Below are 18,762 nucleotides of genomic sequence, written 5' to 3'. Positions count from 1 at the left end.
AATATATGGTGCTGGAAGGAAAACTGACTCTGGGTGGTGAATATACAATGGGATTTATAGATGATGTAATACAGAATTGTACACCTGAAATTTATGTAACTTTATTAACAATTGTCACCCCAATAAACTTTAACTAAAAAAAAAAATTCAGTTACATTCACAAATGGTAAATTCTCTCCCATGACAATAGAGAGTCAAGACTGTTGATTAATAAAGGTGTCTATAATTTTTCAATCATTCAATGATAGTCTCATAGCAATGATCATACTGCCTGTTTAGAGTTTTGATTCATGGAGATAGTTATTGCACTATTCCACAATACTCTAGTTGAAGAAATTTGATGGCTTTATTTTATATATGCTAGGCACTGTGCCTGTTGAAATTCCTAATGGATTATAAAGGTTTGATCAGGTTTTAAAGTATTTTTCCATGAGTAGTATCATTTAGAATTTCTTTATTCATAGGTAATTCTTCAGTTTTCTTTTGTTGGGGTTAGGGTGGAATGGTGGTAAATATGGGTCTATTTTGGAAACGCATTATTAATAGTACAGTGCTTAGAATAGAATGCTGGATATTTTTATATTCAACTGCTATTTTGTCTCAAAACTGTTGATATTGGGAGTGGAGGAGACCCCTTGAAGATAAATTTTTACATTCACATTTCAGAGAGTGAAACTCTGCTTCCAGTCAACTTACAAGAAAAGACATGTAAAGGCATATTTTCCAATTTGCAGCCTTATGTTGTCTTACTGCTTCATCATCATCCTTCACCCTAAATTCCCAAAGTTAAAGGAATATGCTAACCTATGTTCATATATCTTAAAGAGCTACTATCTTGTTTGGAGGAGAAAAGCCCTAGACATCCACCTACCCCCCTAATGCTTAAAAGGCATAGCTCTTTATAAATGATGTTTACACCCAAAGAAGAATGAATGTCCGGGTACAAAGCCGAGCAAACAAAGTCAGGGCTTCATACTTTTGAGTATTATCCTTCTTAACAAGACAAAGATTTACTTTCATATTCAAAATTAATGAAGGCTCTGGATGGGGTGGTTCAAATAGAGTGGGACAAAGGACCCTGAGAACAATTTCTGTTCCTCTGTTCTCTGTAGTATACTGCACAATTAAAGGGCAGGTCTTACTCATCATTATAATCGCAGTATTTAGAACAGTGAAAAATATGAGTGTCTCTTTTAGTTAAAAATGTTCTCAACTTTAAAAAAAAGAATTCACTGAGCTTTCAGATAGTTTTTTTATGGTGGTGGTGGTTGTTACTGTTCTAATTCTTTTTGCTTAGGTTAATTTTAAGATGGCAAGAATTTCTTGATTTTAAAATTGAGTTTAGCTATCCAGCTAATCTCCCTTAGTAATTTCTGGTGTTTAATTTCTCAAACTAAAGAATTGCCCTGTCCTCTTAAGGTGGTAATTTCTTTTTAATCACACCATTCATTGATCCTTCTTTTGTGCTTAGAGTAACAGGTAACCTTTAACAAAGAACTAGCATTTACATAATTTTTCAATCAGACTGGCAATTCCTTACCCTCTGATTTTTCCTTAGTTATTACAACTGTCGAAAATTTCCCAATATTTTTACGGGGTTTTACTAGAAAGACTAATTTTCTGTACTGAATGGACTAATTCTCATAGTTGTAGACATCTTTTTTTTCCTCCCTGTTCTCTAATAAAATTATATTTTTAAAAGCCGTGTTGGTTACCATTTGAATATTAGTTCATGTTGATCTAGTAGGTGAGAATTAACCTACTTAATAAAGGAATTAATTTTAGGATCAAGGCAAAACAATTCTTACTGTAGCCTGGAGTGTCTCTTTTTCTTTCACCCTTTATCCCAAGTGTTCTCTTTTTCAAAGTGCCATTGGAGTCCCAGTTCCTCTAAGAAGCCTAGTTTTCCATTCAGGCTAAGACATGCTGATATATAAATACCAGCATTTTCTTCATCAATAGATACATTAAATAACAATAGGTCAATGGTCTCTTACTGAGAACATTATCTTATATATCTTCCTATAACCTGTAACTGTTTTGCCTCAACTTCCCCTGGAGGCTTTTGACAATGCATGGTGACGTTTTTTTTATTTACATGAGTGGGAGAGAAATGTGCTGACAGCATCTAGTGGGTAGAGGCCAGAGTTGCAGCTAACATCCAATAATGCACAAAACAGCCACTACCACCCCCAACAGACAATCATCTGGTCAAAATTGCCATGAGTGTCCAGATTAAGAAACATTAACTGATTACTTACATTGATGCTGGACCATGAATAGCCATCCATGGTTGGCACGCAAATCCCTGAAAATTATGTGACTCTTCATTCTGGTGGCCAAAACTATGTTGGTGACTATGTCATGAGACAATGTAAAATGTTTTGCTGAAGCCTGATGAGGTTTTATCTGTTGTTTCTGTGTTATCTACATGGACAGCCACATTATCATTGAAGGAAGTTAAATTGGGCTGTCACAATTTTCTCTTTGACAGAAAGCCACACTGATTGCTACCCAGTACACTGGATTAGAAGTCATTGCCAGTGATTCCACATTTACAGTTTCATGGTTTGCCCTGGTGTTTCACATGGTACTGGAGTCAATTTGACCAGCATATAATAACCAGGGTTGCCATTCCATCTGTAAAAAAGAAAATGGATAAATAGAGATTTTAATATAGATACAGCTTTCAGGCTATGGTTTTTTTTCCCTACATATTGTATTTGTATTTTTTTGTTTTTTTTTCCCTCTTTCTTTTTGCCTAGAACACTCTCTGGATATGTTTCCATCTCACAGGTATTAATTCATCACAAGGATGAAGTAAAACCAGATAATTCTTGGTGTTTCTCTGAAAAAGTACATTTCATACTGTTCCCTCCACATAGAAAATATTCTCCTTTTAAAGACCCATCCATTCTTCAAGACCCAGGCTTTCTGTTATGTCTTAATTCATCTTTCCTTCCCTAAACTAAAAGTAAATTCGTCTTATTTTGGGTCCCAGTACACTCTTTATATAATCCTCTAATTCACCTTCTTACTTGTTATATAGATGCTTTTTTAAGAGGCTATATGATATTTACCTCTATCAAAGTACCTCATTTATCAGTAAACCTACATGAAATTGTACTATTTGTAAGTGAATCCACATCTCCATTATCTTGTGCTTAAGTGAAAGAACAAGCTTAAAAATCCAAGATAATTATCATGATGAACATTGATTTCCAACAGTATGTATCGCTTCCTACATTTATAAAGTGAAAAATACATTCCTAACTCTCTCTAGCAGTACAGTGGTTTAGAAGTATAGCTCAGGTATTAACAAGAGCTATTTCACAAAAGATAAGTAATTTCTTCATACAGCATTCAAAAAATATATCCTTGTATTATGAATTCTTTGAGAACAGGGTTTAAGTTAATTTAATGTCATGCCCCTTAGCTCTGCGCCATTAGTATCTAGAACAGTGTATTTACATTTATAGGTAGGAAGCTAACACTGGAATACATTGGTAAATTGATTTTTTGCCATATTGATTTTATACCAATCAATAAGCAATTCTGGTGTAGCATCTATTTTTAGCTTCTTCAACTTTTGGGGAAAAAATAGGTATTCTTTCCTCGTCCTTAGATTGACTTTAGATTATTTTGACAATGAGATAATACACATACATATAGTATTTAAAGGCCTTAGGATATTGTGTCCATATACCTTAGCTACTTTTATTTTTTTTAATTTTTTTATTAAATTTATTGGGGTGACATTGGTTAGTTAAAATAAGCAGGTTTTAAGTCTACAGTGCTATAATACTTCATCTACATATTGCATTGTGTGTTCACCACCCAAAGTCAATGCTCTTTCCATCACCATATATTTGATTGACCTGCTTTACTTTCTTCTACCACTCCCCCATACCCTCTGGTAACCACTAAACTCTTGTCTGTGTCTATGAGTTTTTGTTTGTTTGTCTCTTTTGATTGTTGCTTTCAGTTTTATATCCCACATATGAGTAAAATCATGTAGTTCTCAGCTTTTCCTGTTTGACTTATTTTGCTTAGCATGATAATCTCAAGATCCATCCATGTTGTAGCAAATGACAGTATTCTATCGTTTCTCATGGCCGAGTAATATTCCACTGTGTATATGTACCACATCTTTTTTATCCACTCATCCATCAAAAGACATCTTGGTAGTTTCCATGTCTTGACCACTGTGAGTAATGCTACAGTAAACATTGGAGCACATATATCTTTACACATAAATATTTTCAGATTTTGGGGATAGATACACAAAAGAGGGATTGCTGGATCATATGGTAATTTTATTCTTAATTTTTTGAGGAATCTCCATACTGTTTTCCATAGTGGAAAATACTCTTATTTTACATTATATTGATTGGATTGGGATTAAAAACCCAGTTTGGAAGTCATTTATGGTCTTGAAACTCAGTGCTTTTAAAATTATAAATTGCCCAGACATCGCTTTAAATTTTCTATTATAGTTCTGTCTGTCCTCTGGGACAATAACTAATTTAGACTCTTTATTTGTTTTAATTCATTTACTCCTTAAACAGGCCAATAATGTAAGAATAAATATTAATCTCCTTTTACATATAAAAAAACTCATGTGCAGGGTGTTTAAGCAACTTGCTAAAGGTTTCACAGTTAGTAAAAGCACTTGGATTAAAATTCTAGAGTCTGGCCTAAGAGACTAAGCTTTCAATCACTGTTACACTTCCTCACATTTGAGATAAATATGGCTGAGACCTTGACAAGTCTCCAACTTTGTGGCTACTTCTATAGTGAATAAAAGCTATTACATTGCCAAATAGAGAAGAGTAAAGCTATTTCAATTTGTGGAGACTAAGTGGTCAGCTAAGCAAATTCAATGAGTATGTAGTGTCTACCAACCAGCTTTGTCTCTTGCTTCCATGACTCACATCCAAGGCACATAAAATATTAATCCACACAAGTCATGGATGATTAAATATTTGCAACTCTGGTGGATAATAAGCCATCAACACCTGAATGCTTCTTTAATTTAGCACTTATTTTAAAAATGACCTTGACTAAATCTGTCTCAAATGAGAACTATAAACTGTTAATCAAAAAGTTAAATTAGAAAATAATTCATGCATTTATGAGCAATAAATAATAAAAACTAATAGAAATTTCTAGTTCGTTTTGTTAACAATTACTTTAGTGCAATAAATAGTCCTTTTTTGTGGTTCCTCTGGTGTTATTTTTCCTGATTTCATTTGTAAGCTCATTCCACTCATTCAATCTGGGAAATTGACTTCTTGATTCAGTTTGAAAATTAATCACCACAAGTTTTGTTTTACCTTTTAATTTATTTATTATTTTATTCAACAAATATGTGCACCCATTTAATGGATGCCTTCAATATTTTTAAAAATTAATTTTAGAATTACGTATCCACTGTACAATTTTTTTTTTTTTCATTCTGTGTGCTCCATTCCATAGTTACCTTCTCTGTTTTGTGTGCTTTTTCTTTGCCAGGATCAGCATTTAGTGTTACATTAATTGGTGGGGGGTTTTGTCCTCCTTCGGTAGGAAGGAAAATTCTTCTTTTCCATATTATGTAATGCTTGAACACTTTCAGGTAATGCAGTTAAACATCCTTTTATCAAACCATTTCACAGCCACAATCATGTATTATACGTGAACATTTTAAATGTAAATATTCTCATGGATAAAACAAATATCGCAATTGCAAGTCAAGGAAAAACAAACAGGGATTTCAGCCTCCCATTGAACACCATTACATTTAGAAAACTGAAAATATTATGCAAAACCTTTTTTTAAGAAATGACATATCTATATTAGTATTTTAGAAAATTATTAAAATGATTATTAGATTTCAATTTTTATTTTTTGCAAATAAACTTTTAAAAATTTATAATGTGAATTTATCAAAAATCTATGTTTCTTGCAGAAATAAGTAGATTTTGCAAGGAAATAACATTTAATGGCTGCCTACAATATGAACCAAATATGTTACAGAGTTGTCTCATTTGATCTTCATAATAACCCTATGATCTAATTGTGAATATTAAATAAAATGAAAAGAATTGAGGCGAAGAGAAAATAAATAACAAGCCAAACAGCTGCTTTGGAGGCTCCAATTTCCCATATTCCTTGAGATTTCTCTGTGAGAAGGAAGAATCTACAATTTCAAAATCACTCTATCATATTTCACAGACTTACATTACTTATTCATTGTGAATTTGCATCCAAATATTTCAAATATCAGAAATACACATAAACCTCAATTGATCTTCAGGCTATTGCTTTTGATTATGATTTCTATTTCAGAAATAATTAGGGTAGATAAAGGGAGTAGAAAAATTATAACAAAGCAGATAAAAAAAACAAGGAAATTCGTTTGGAAATAATAAAATACAGTGAAAGCACAGGGTCTTGGACAAATATGATCTAATTCTTTAGACAAAATTCTCATATACTTTCTATTATTTTTCTGCCCTGAATATTTGGTGATTGGGGAAAAGGGGTGAATTACTTTGGATTATTAGTCAGAAAAATTTTTTTAAATGTAAAGAATATGCAACTAGAAGACAGCAGACCTAAGATCTAGTTGTGAACATACTGCTAAATGCTTGATTAACTTTGAGTATATCGGTTTATTTTAACTATAAATGCAGAAGGTGGCAAAAAATGTATACACATTTTAAGAAAGGAAAAAAAAATGTATGACAATTGTAATACTCAATATATACCAATAACAAGAGATGAATACAAGTCATGTGTATACATTTTTTTTGGCACCCCAGTAGTGACTATGTTCTCTCATGTCTTTTGATATTCTAAATATGTATGATTCTCCAAACCAGTGATTCTTAAAATGCTAGTTTATTAAAAATTAACCAAATGAAATTGAAAATATCTGACAACTCACCAATGATATATCCTATCAAATGTAAAAAAGAGATTTAAATGGGTTTTCATTTTAGTCAATTCCTTTTCCTACATGTAGAAATTGCTAAAGAATTAAGAAGAATCTAGAATTACCAAAGAATAAAGTTGAAAGAAAATAAAAGACCCCAATAGTCACAAAAATATTGAAAGATTAAATAGGAAATTCCTTCAAATTACTCTCTTTTGGGGAGAAAAAGATGTTAAAGAATTTAAGAATTTAATTTCAAAATACTTCATGATTGGAATAGAAATGACAGCCACTATATGAATAAAAGTAGGAATGGGAATATTAAAGCAAGGATTGAACTTAGTGGTAAATGACCATCGTCTTCAACATAATTTCAACTTTAGATAGTTAACACAGATACTCTAGGAATACATTCAGTAAATAATCGTAAGCATATTAAATAGGATGGAAAGTGAGTTTTTAGAGTTCTCCTAAGAGTCAAGCTAAAATATAAACCTGCCAAACAATGAGCTCTGTGCTTGATTTCAAAATTCACTTCTACTATTACAGAAGTTACTATACTAATAATAATCAATTTCACAAGAAAGGACAAATTTTTCAGTTAATTTCATTTGCGAACAATACATATAAAATATTTATTTTTACGCTGTCATGCATAAAATATGTATGAAATCATTTTTATTTAGCAGTAAATTATGAAGACTTTTTGACCTTTACATTTTTTCCTTGCTAATAAAGTGCTATATTTTGTCTCTTGAATTATAGACGAAAGGTTCTCAAACCATGACACCCTCTGGCGTCCAGAAAAAAGTTAAGAGAACCCTGCCAAACCCGCCCCCTGAGGAGACCTCCACAGGAACTCAGTCGACCTACAGCACCATAGGCACGGTTTCCAGGAGAAGGATCTGCAGAACCAACACAATGGCACGAGCCAAGATCCTCCAGGATATAGACCGAGAGCTTGATCTTGTGGAGAGGGAATCTGCAAAGCTTAGAAAGAAACAAGCAGAACTTGATGAGGAAGAAAAGGAGATTGATGCCAAGTTACGGTACCTGGAAATGGGAATTAACAGAAGGAAGGAGGCATTATTAAAGGAGAGAGAAAAGAGAGAGCGAGCCTACCTCCAGGGAGTAGCCGAGGATCGGGATTACATGTCTGACAGTGAGGTGAGCAGCACCAGACCAACCCGAATAGAAAGTCAGCATGGCATAGAGCGACCAAGGACTGCTCCCCAAACTGAATTCAGCCAGTTTATACCCCCACAAACCCAAACAGAATCTCAATCAGTTCCCCCTACAAGTCCTTATACGCAATACCAATACTCTTCCCCTGCTCTCCCTACCCAAGCACCCACCCCATACACCCAACAGTCCCATTTTCAACAACAAACTTTGTACCATCAGCAAGTTTCACCTTATCAGACACAGCCAACGTTCCAAGCTGTGGCCACCATGTCTTTCACACCTCAAGCTCAACCTGCACCAGCCCCACAACCTTCCTATCAGTTACCATCACAGATGATGGTGATACAACAAAAGCCACGGCAGACCACGTTATACTTGGAGCCCAAGATAACTTCAAACTATGAAGTGATTCGCAACCAACCCCTGATGATAGCACCTGTTTCTACTGATAACACTTATGCCGTTTCCCATCTTGGTAGTAAGTACAATAGCTTAGACTTAAGAATCGGATTGGAGGAGAGAAGTAGCATGGCAAGCAGTCCAATATCAAGCATATCTGCAGATTCTTTTTATGCAGATATTGACCATCATACTCCACGAAATTTTGTCCTAATTGATGACATTGGAGAAATTACCAAAGGCACAGCAGCATTAAGCACTGCCTTTAGTCTTCATGAAAAGGACTTGTCAAAAACAGACCGTCTACTTCGAACCACTGAACCACGGAGGTCTCAAGATGTGACAGATTTCCTAGCACCTTTACAGACTTCCTCTAGATTGCATAGTTATGTGAAAGCAGAGGAAGATCCAATGGAAGATCCTTATGAGTTAAAGCTTCTGAAACATCAGATTAAACAAGAATTCCGTAGAGGGGCAGAGAGCTTAGATCACCTTGCTGGTCTTTCCCATTATTACCATGCCGATACAAGCTACAGACATTTCCCCAAATCTGAAAAATATAGCATTAGTAGACTCACCCTTGAAAAACAAGCAGCAAAACAACTACCAGCAGCCATACTTTATCAAAAGCAGTCAAAGCATAAGAAATCACTAATTGACCCTAAGATGTCAAAATTTTCACCTATTCAAGAAAGTAGAGACCTTGAACCCGATTATTCAAGCTATATGACCTCTAGCACTTCATCTATTGGTGGAATTTCTTCCAGAGCAAGGCTTCTTCAAGATGATATCACTTTTGGCCTCAGAAAAAATATCACAGACCAACAAAAATTTATGGGATCATCTCTTGGCACAGGTCTGGGCACATTAGGAAATACCATACGGTCGGCTCTTCAGGATGAAGCAGATAAGCCATACAGTAGTGGCAGTAGGTCCAGACCTTCTTCCAGACCATCTTCTGTCTATGGGCTTGATTTGTCAATCAAAAGAGAATCTTCCAGCTCTTCCCTAAGACTGAAAGCTCAAGAGGCTGAAGCTCTAGATGTTTCTTTCAGTCATGCATCTCCCTCTGGCAGAACTAAGCCTACCAGTTTGCCAATTAGCCAGAGTAGAGGAAGAATACCAATTGTGGCCCAGAATTCTGAAGAAGAAAGTCCACTCAGTCCTGTTGGCCAGCCCATGGGAATGGCCAGGGCTGCAGCTGGACCCCTGCCACCAATATCTGCAGACACCAGGGATCAGTTTGGATCAAGTCACTCATTGCCTGAAGTGCAGCAACACATGAGAGAAGAATCACGGACTCGAGGCTATGACCGTGACATAGCGTTCATCATGGATGACTTCCAACATGCCATGTCAGACAGTGAAGGTAAATTGGGCCTCACCCCACCTTGTTACTCTCAAAACTCAAACTCATTTTTCTGCATGTATAATTTTCCTTCTTCAAGAATGTATTCTACTTTTCTTGGTGTGTCTTTTGCATGTTTACTTGAATTTTTATTTCTTATCAATGGAAATTTTATCTTGTGTGTAGATTTCATAGCATGCTTCTTTTTAATTTTAGTTTATTTATTATTTTTGATTGCTGGATTTTCAGGTGTCCCTTTTCCAGAACAGTTATCAAATAATTGTGTCAATAAAATATGGTCATCCTTTAAATCCATAGTTCGAAAGCTTTTCATTATATGTTTATTTTATTTTTGCAATTCATTTTTGAAGTTATTGGTCAGTTTTGTTCAATTTGTGAAATTATTAAGGCTTAGAGACATTAAGTGCTATTCTGCTTTGTTTTGTAATAGAATATCATTTGTCATTTTTGTGAGATCAGTGTTTTTTAATTCAGAGAATATTCTCTTCTTGAGAACTTTCGGATAATTCCCTGATATTAGTATCATCTAGAATTTTATAATTCTCCTTTAAATAAAAAGTTTGTATTTTATCTCTCTCATTATGAATAATGCCATAATTAAGTTTGTACTTTTGCATTACATACTAGAAAGCTTAGCACCAAATATAATATTGACAATAAATAATCTTATCAGTATGTATGAAGTAGTCTTTAGATTTAAAATAGAAATTTTGTATACTGCTTTTATGAGTTTAGCCATTTGAAGACAAGAAATGTACCCATTCAGCCTTGTCTTTGGCTTTGCTTTTTTCATCAGCCCATTTTTTGCCCTAAATTGTTTTGCTAGTTTTTCATATTGAATAAGTGATGTAAGGCAAGTACTTACTTAGCTAAAAACTGACTTGTGGTATTTTTGTTATTGTTGTTTAATCATGTAGAACCATTAGGATTTTAGAAAATGATCTACTCTAAGTCTAATTTTGAAGACAAGGGAGGAGAGGTTCAGTGATGTAAAAGCCCTGCCAATGCCAGGAGGATCTGTGATTCTGGATTTTTTTGTGTGTTTTTCTTGTTTGTTTGTTTTTAACCTCCTCTGTGGTTTATTTGAATGTAGGTATGTTTTGAGTTCTGGAAATAAAATATTTCTCATCAAATAAAAACATTATTACTCCATGCTTTTGGAGACTGGAAAACACTAAGCTAATGTAAATATCTCCCCCTTTAAATCTGACATTTTCCCTGGGGACTCACAGGAAAATCAGTTTTCACAAAAACAATTTTCTTTCTATTTCTCTCTCTAGACACTGATATGACTGTAGTTCAAATATAGATTTGAACAAGATTAAAGTAATCACTGGATTTGAAGGAGGACAAACTGCTTTTCCTAGAGAAATTCAAACAGACTAATAACTTTTCTGATTTGTTTTGTTCTCTTCTGGCTATTCGAATGACCACTTTTATTGATAATTAGTCAAATAAAACACTGTATTTTTTTATATTTAGCCAGTTATTTGAATGAATCTACCTAGGTAAACAAAAGTTATGATATTATGTGTAAAGAGTCTATTTTTTCTTTTTTTTCGCAATCCACATTTCATACACATTTTATACCAAAAATGACTGCTGCAGAAAAATAAAAAGGTTCTTCAATAATCATATCAATAAAATAACAAAATTAAACAAAACTCTAACAGGTCTATGGCATAACTAAACTCCTAAAAGCTATGTGTGCTTGATGTGCATATATCTGGAGAGAATTTGACAAATTCATTTATTCATCACAGATGTTTTATCAACATGGTGTCAGATATACACAGAGATATTTCTAGATATTCCAGAATGTGGCATTTATTTACATATAACAATATAAAAATAACTGAATGTTTTATTTTGTATTTATGTGTTTGGATGACGGGTACTCATAGTCATCAAGGACTATGTGAAAAAAGTGATTTGATAAAGTCGGTAATGAAGCATAATGCAGCATACAAAATTATGAACTGTAAAGATGCTATAAAAGAAATAAACAATTAAAATTAGATGTAATTAATTAAACTAAATGTATTTAAAAATTAAGCAGACAAGAAATTTTGTCATACAGTTCATGTTGGTATAGAATTAGACAACAACTATAACAAATTGATTTACATATGTGATATTAAGTGTGTGAATTGCAATCATTATCTTTAAAAGTCACATGTTTTTAAATCTTATATATTTTCTTTGCTTTTATATCACATCAACATATTACTTTTATTCTGGTAAACAATAGCCTACTTTTCTTTTGAAATACTGGATCTTTTGGGTAACTAAGGGAAAAAGTAGAAAAGATATTTTCCAATCACATAACTCATTTATGAACTCATGAAATATTAAGGATTTTTAAAATAATTTTTAACCAAAAATTCTATGTCTGTATTTGAATGATTCTAAGATAACTTTGAAAAATACAACATTTCAACAGGCTTTTAGTATCATGTAGACAAACAAACTTAAGTGATTTTGAATTGCTTGTGTACTTTCTCTGAATCAGTCAAACTCGAGGTCATAAGACCATAAGATTTTTTTTTCAGATGTGTTCTATATGATCTCTAGTTAATTTTGAAATAGCTTACTTGAGGTAAAATCTAGGTATGCATAATTTACATTGCTTAATATTTATGGCCATCAGTTTGAAGTCCATAACTTGATATGCATGCATAGTTGAAACAGTCAAGTTATATTTATTTCTACAACCACAAATACTTCAATGTATGTTCCATGCAAAAAAAAAAAAAAGGCATCGATATATACAGTCTCTTCAAAATATATATACTTTGACCAATTTTTGATACTGAATAGAATTAAACTATTCAGGTAACTGTTGCCTACGAATAATGCTAGACCCAAAAATAGCTTACTTATATCTTACATTTAAGAATTCAAGAAAATGTCAGTTAATAAAAGAGGATGCTAATCTCTAGCAAATTATTTAAACTAATTTGAAAATGTTACTATTGTTCTAAACTTTAATTTTTAAAGTGTAGATCCACCGTGCCAGAATAGACAATCACAGTTATAAACAATTAGCATTTATGTACAACTTACTATAAATGATGAAGACAAAATTCAATATGAAAGCAGCTTCATTCAATCTGGTTGCTATTGGTGGGTCTATAAATTTCTATGCAAAACATGGTAGACATCCTAACTTATTTACATATAGAGTTATGAAAAATAACATACAATCAAAGTGTGTAATCAGAATTGGAAATAAATTGAGAAATTTTCGTCAAGTTGAGATTCTGCCTTATTTGTATAGACACACCAACGAACATGTCTTAAAGGATTGAATTTCAAATGCAGTTAGCAGAGTTATATATTCATTTAAAAACATAGTACTTTATCCAAGATATTAATTTTTTAATTATTTTTATTTTTATTATTATTATTTTTTATTGGGGTGACAATTGTTAGTAAAATTACATAGATTTCAGGTGTACAATTCTGTATTACATCATCTATAAATCCCATTGTGTGTTCACCACCCAGAGTCAGTTCTTCTTCCATCACCATATATTTGATCCTTCTTACCCTCATCTCCCACCCCCCTTACCCTCTGGTAACCACTAAACTATTGTCTGTGTCTATGAGTTTTTGTTTCACATTTGTTAGTCTTGCTCTTTTACTGTTTTTGGTTTATATACCACATATCAGTGAGAGTATAATGCTAAGTGAAATAAGTCAGACAGAAAAAGCAGAGAACCATATGATTTCACTAAGATATTCATTTTTTAAATCAGATTTTTTTCTTTTCATGAGAAATATGTAATAAATCTGTATAAGAAGTAACAAAAGTAGCATTGTGGTTTGGATAATCTAATAAATTTTTAGAGACTGATTATTAAATAATGGATTTGTTTGGCATTTACTTATCAAATTTCTATTACATTAAATATTTTTTCATAATTGAGTCACTTTATATCAAACTAAAACTATAAAAACATAATAAACATCCAGTAGATTGTGAGAAAAGATTGTGAAACTATTAATGAGGTTCAAGGAACATATTAATATTTATTTTTAAATGTGCATATTAAAACTAGGATATTTAACTTCTCTCTCTGGTTGATGACTAATTTTTCTGTTTCATTCATTTCCCAAATTTTTATTGAGTGTTATGGCATTTGTAAGGCATTGTTTTTAGTGTTGAGGGAGAAAACAAACAAAAAAAGAACATGAGCCTTGCCCTCAAGCAGCTTAGAATCTAATAGGGGATATTAGACAAGCACATACACAACTACAAACCAGGTATGTACATTGTATTTCCTCAAATCTAAGACTGACTAAATTATGACACATTGTCTATCATTTTGTGTTTGTTGGGAAGAAATGCTGTGGTCAATCAATAACAATGACCAAGATCACAGGAGGTGGAGGTAAGTAGTGGTGTATATGTTCTGGATTTGCCAGCTAAGAAATAATGGAAATTGCCTTAAAAAATAATCTTGAGAGAAAGTTTTGGAAGAGAAGACAATCAAGGATATAGACATAAATAGAAAACTATAATGTGGTAGAGAGACGAACTCAACCGTGTTGCCCTGTGGAAGCTAGACTTTCTAGAGAGCATAGGTTAATAGCATTGTCAATAAATCTTTTAAGATGAGCAATTGAGAAGGCTACTCCATCTGCCATTTAGGAAGCAACAATGTGTTTCCAGAGGCTATTAATTAGGGATCCTTATACAAAGAATAAAACTTTACATATAAAGTCAAATTCTGCATATTATGTAAAATAGGATTTTAAGTTACTAAATAATAGCATTAAAAACCTTGGAAGTACTAAGTACTGAATGGGTCGAAAACCTTCAAGTAATAATTGTGTACTTAAATATGGTTATATTTTCCAAAAATATATTTTAATATATCAAATACTTTTTAATATGTCACATAAGTACAAAAAGCAATCAACTCTTCAATCTAATACATAAATCTGTAATCTCACAGAAAATAATTGTAAGTTTTAATAAAAAATCTAAATGATATATTTTTAATATATATTTTTTATGAATGTCATAGAAATGCCATGTTTTCGAATGATACTTGATGTTCAAAGCCAACAGCCACATATCTATTGGGACTGGGTTGATGGGCTATTGGGAAAGTGACAGGATCTTCTGTATTCAAGTCTAAGGAATATATTTTCCTTAGAATTTAGTGATGGATGGTAGAGGCGGGTGAGGAGTTGGCAACTAATAGACTGAGGTTGAATAGAATGACTTCTAAGGAATATTCACTTGTTCATTGTTTTATTTCAATCACTACGTAAATGTCTTTTATTCTCCTAATTTAAAATTTAATTTTGTTTTATTTTTCTCTGAGAAGTTGAACAGGTGTGTGCATCATTTTTTCTAAGTTATTCCGTGGTATAAAATTTTTTAACACAAGATTAGAAATGATTTTTTTTCCCTTTGGGAGTTATGTTTCAAATGCATGAATGGGTAACAAGCCTGCAGCATGTTGGTACTTTAGAACAGCTGCTGCCCTCTATCATTTGTATTAGTTTGGGGTTGCAATATTTGATATTCCCTTGGTCTCCAAAGCTTATCACCTGCGTCGTGAAGAAACAGATTGGTTTGACAAACCCAGGGAATCTCGTTTGGAAAATGGACCTGGTCTGGATCGAAAACTGCCAGAAAGATTGGTCCACTCTAGACCACTCAGTCAACATCAAGAGCAAGTAAGTGCTATATTATTAAGCAATTTCTTTTAGATTTATACCACCCCTCCAAAGTAATTCACCCTAGAGTGGTCTCATTTATCCTAAAAACCATGAGACTTTTGTCAATCAAGTTCACAAAATAATTTTTCAGCAACTTAAAGTAGTTAGTACCTTACTTTATCAGTCATGACTGATTCGCATTACAGTATAGCTATGATGCTTCTACCACCATGCAATTTAAGTGATTCACTCCTCCATCAGATAAAGTTAGTATAACATACCCAACATTGCTATACAATAAAGTTCCTGAAGAGCTTACAGAATATTGTGTAAAATAGATTTGGGTAATTTCAATGCTTTCCAATAACCGTGTTCATATGTTGAGAATAATGAATAAGAGGATGACCAAATTAAATCAGCTGGGGACAGGGACGGCTTCACTAGGAAACGAAGGAATCATGTTTTAGATTCTATTAAATTGAAGTGTTTGTTTTATATTCATTTTTGGATTTTATTGGAATTCACATAAAGTGGGTATTATATCTTTATAGATGAAGAAAGTGAAACTTAGAGATAAACTTCACAATTAGATAAATATGATACGAAAATGATCTTATTTACTTTCGAATAAGTGATGTTTGAGTTGAATTTTGAACGATACGTAAGAGATCAACAATTGGATAAATTGAGAAAGATTTCTCTGGTAAGCCAAGTGGCCTTAAATAATTGTCCTAGTAGATCAGATTTTTGCAGGCTCTGTACACATAATCATTAAAATACCCACAAAAGAGATAGTTGATTTATTTCACATATATTGACTCCTAAATCATCCTGTCTGGTTACTGATTCATTGATATAGAAGACAACTATATATTGAACAACAAAGAAGAGCCATATGAACTTAACTCCAATTTATTTCATGTTTGCCACATTAAAGTATAAAAGAAAAGACTTTTGCAAGTGTAAATACTTTCTAAAGGATAATATCTATACTCTTAGATTTGGTCTTCCTAAACAATTTCAGTTTTCATGGAAAAATGTCTAGCTGTTAAATAGAATTTCCTTTTCTAAGAATTTTGTTGTTTTGTTTTTCTATATGCTATCACATTTTCTATCACATTGTAAAAGAATCTTGGGATTCTTTTCTCTATCTTGTAAATATTTTCTCTTTAGTTTTTAATGTCTTTAATAAGTTTTTGTTTTAGGATTGTGTTTATCTCTATGCACATGTCAATAAATGTTCATTTCTTTGTACTTCATTTTAAAGTATCAGACTATTGAATTATACTTTTCTTAGCTTATCTTGTTATTCTTAAAATTGTAATTATAATTGTATTTCAATCTCATCAAGTAGACCTGCCTAGGGAATTAAAAATATTAATAAAATAATTCTGAACATGTTTTTAAAATATAAATTTACCTCTTTATCTACAATTATGAAAATAATAAATCTGTAAGCTGAAAATAACTTCCTTGGATATATTTTATTATAAGAATCTTTTTACAATGCCTTACTATGTCTTACCTACCTTGTTTGTTTTAAGTTTAGCATTTCCCACAAACTTAGATCAAGATGAAAACACAAATTCTTTAAAGTAATCCTAATAAGATGAAATATGTAAACTGGAGAGCTGAAAAATAATGTCTTCCATGTAGTTATTTCCCAACCCTACTATTTACATGGATTTTCAGTATGGTCTTGCCCAACTAATTTATCCAAATAATATTCTTCGAGGACACATTTTAAAGGAATCTGTGTCCACCTCAAAAAATATTTTATAAAATTCTATTGTATGTGAATAAAACATTAATGTCCTTAATGACACATTTTGTTTCTAATTTTCTGTTACTAACATCTACAGATTTATGGTTTTGATCCAATGAAGATATAGTACATCATGTTTAAACGGTATAATTAGAGACCAATATAATCCCAAAGTTAAGCAGAGAAGGTATATTTAATATACATAGATAAATATAATAAAGTGTATTTTCTTGCTAAAAGGTATTTTTTACATTTTTATAGTTTCTTACATTTTTATTTTGATATCTAACATACAAACAGAAAAACATATATACAGTTATCAAAACTGGAAATATATAGAATTATAAATTTTTATAAAGTGAATAATCTTATTAATTACCACACAGACCAAGCAAGTGAACATTGCCAGCCCCCAGAAATCCCCATGCCCTTCCAGATTGTTATCCTCAAACTCCCCTCAAAAAAGAAAACAAAGATGCTGACTTTTGTGGCAATAATTTCATTGTTTTTCTTTATACTTTTTTTTCCTAAATAGAAGCTACATAGATGACAACATGCACTTTGATTACATTTATGGAAAGTTCAGAATTGATGCCTTTTTGCGTTGATATTTATCTTTAAGTACTCTTTTTCTCATTAACTCATCATAACTATATTTTGGTCTAGAGAGAACAGCAAAATGGCATTCTCATTTTATTCACTTCTGTGTGTCTCTAATCATAAAAAGATAATATCAAGCTCTTGGTACAAATAAGTCCAGATGCTTTTATTTGAAAACATACATGTAACAAAAATTTATTCTCGTAAAATGCTCTGGAGGCAAAAGTAATCAAATCAAATTGACTAATGCAAAAACTAATTTATATGCTTTTAAAAATATTTTATGTACAACATATATTAGAGACAGAAAAAAGTTTCTGAATTTTTATTAGACTGAAAATCACCTTAATTGTACAAATGAACCAAATGTACAAATCCATATCTATTTTCTTTCGAATACATACATATGCATGTACACTTACATATCCATATATATGTATATATATTTATTTATGATTATATGTATATATTTATTCAGTGAGAATTCCAGCCTGCTTTGTTAATTAAACAGATCACCTGACTGTTTATTTTTCTCAGTCGTTTCGTCTATAAATAGGACTAATACCCTTCACAGGGTGGTTATAACATTCAACACTTCTTGACTAATACAAAATGCCTCTACATTCTGCACTAATGCCCACACCTTCTGCAATTCTCATGTAACTATTATATTGAGGTACATTAAGCTCGAGACATAGGGTCACTGTTTGACATCACTCCTGCCCTTGGCCTTGCTCCTACTCTCATTTGGCAAAAGCACACCTACCATGAAGCCCCATCTGCTGGAGAACTCTCTCAACATTCACCTGCAGTGTTTAGGATAAAGCCAGGATCCAAAAGCCAAGA

General features: G+C 32.3%; 1 protein-coding gene across 1 annotated transcript in view; it reads left to right on the top strand.

Moving 5' to 3' along the window:
- Window positions 1–18,762, top strand: part of PCLO (piccolo presynaptic cytomatrix protein) — a 373,138-nt gene that overhangs the window by 208,734 nt on the left and 145,642 nt on the right. Inside the window, exons 7-8 of the mRNA XM_074339748.1 lie at window positions 7,685–9,872; window positions 15,433–15,569. Of these exons, the coding sequence (XP_074195849.1) occupies window positions 7,685–9,872; window positions 15,433–15,569 (2,325 nt within the window). The remainder of the gene's footprint in view (window positions 1–7,684; window positions 9,873–15,432; window positions 15,570–18,762) is intronic.

This window comes from Rhinolophus sinicus, linkage group LG09, assembly GCF_036562045.2.
Source record: "Rhinolophus sinicus isolate RSC01 linkage group LG09, ASM3656204v1, whole genome shotgun sequence".
Lineage (NCBI taxonomy): Eukaryota > Metazoa > Chordata > Mammalia > Chiroptera > Rhinolophidae > Rhinolophus > Rhinolophus sinicus.
Note: the sequence above shows the minus strand (reverse complement) of the source record. Positions and strands in the feature narration are given on the sequence as shown.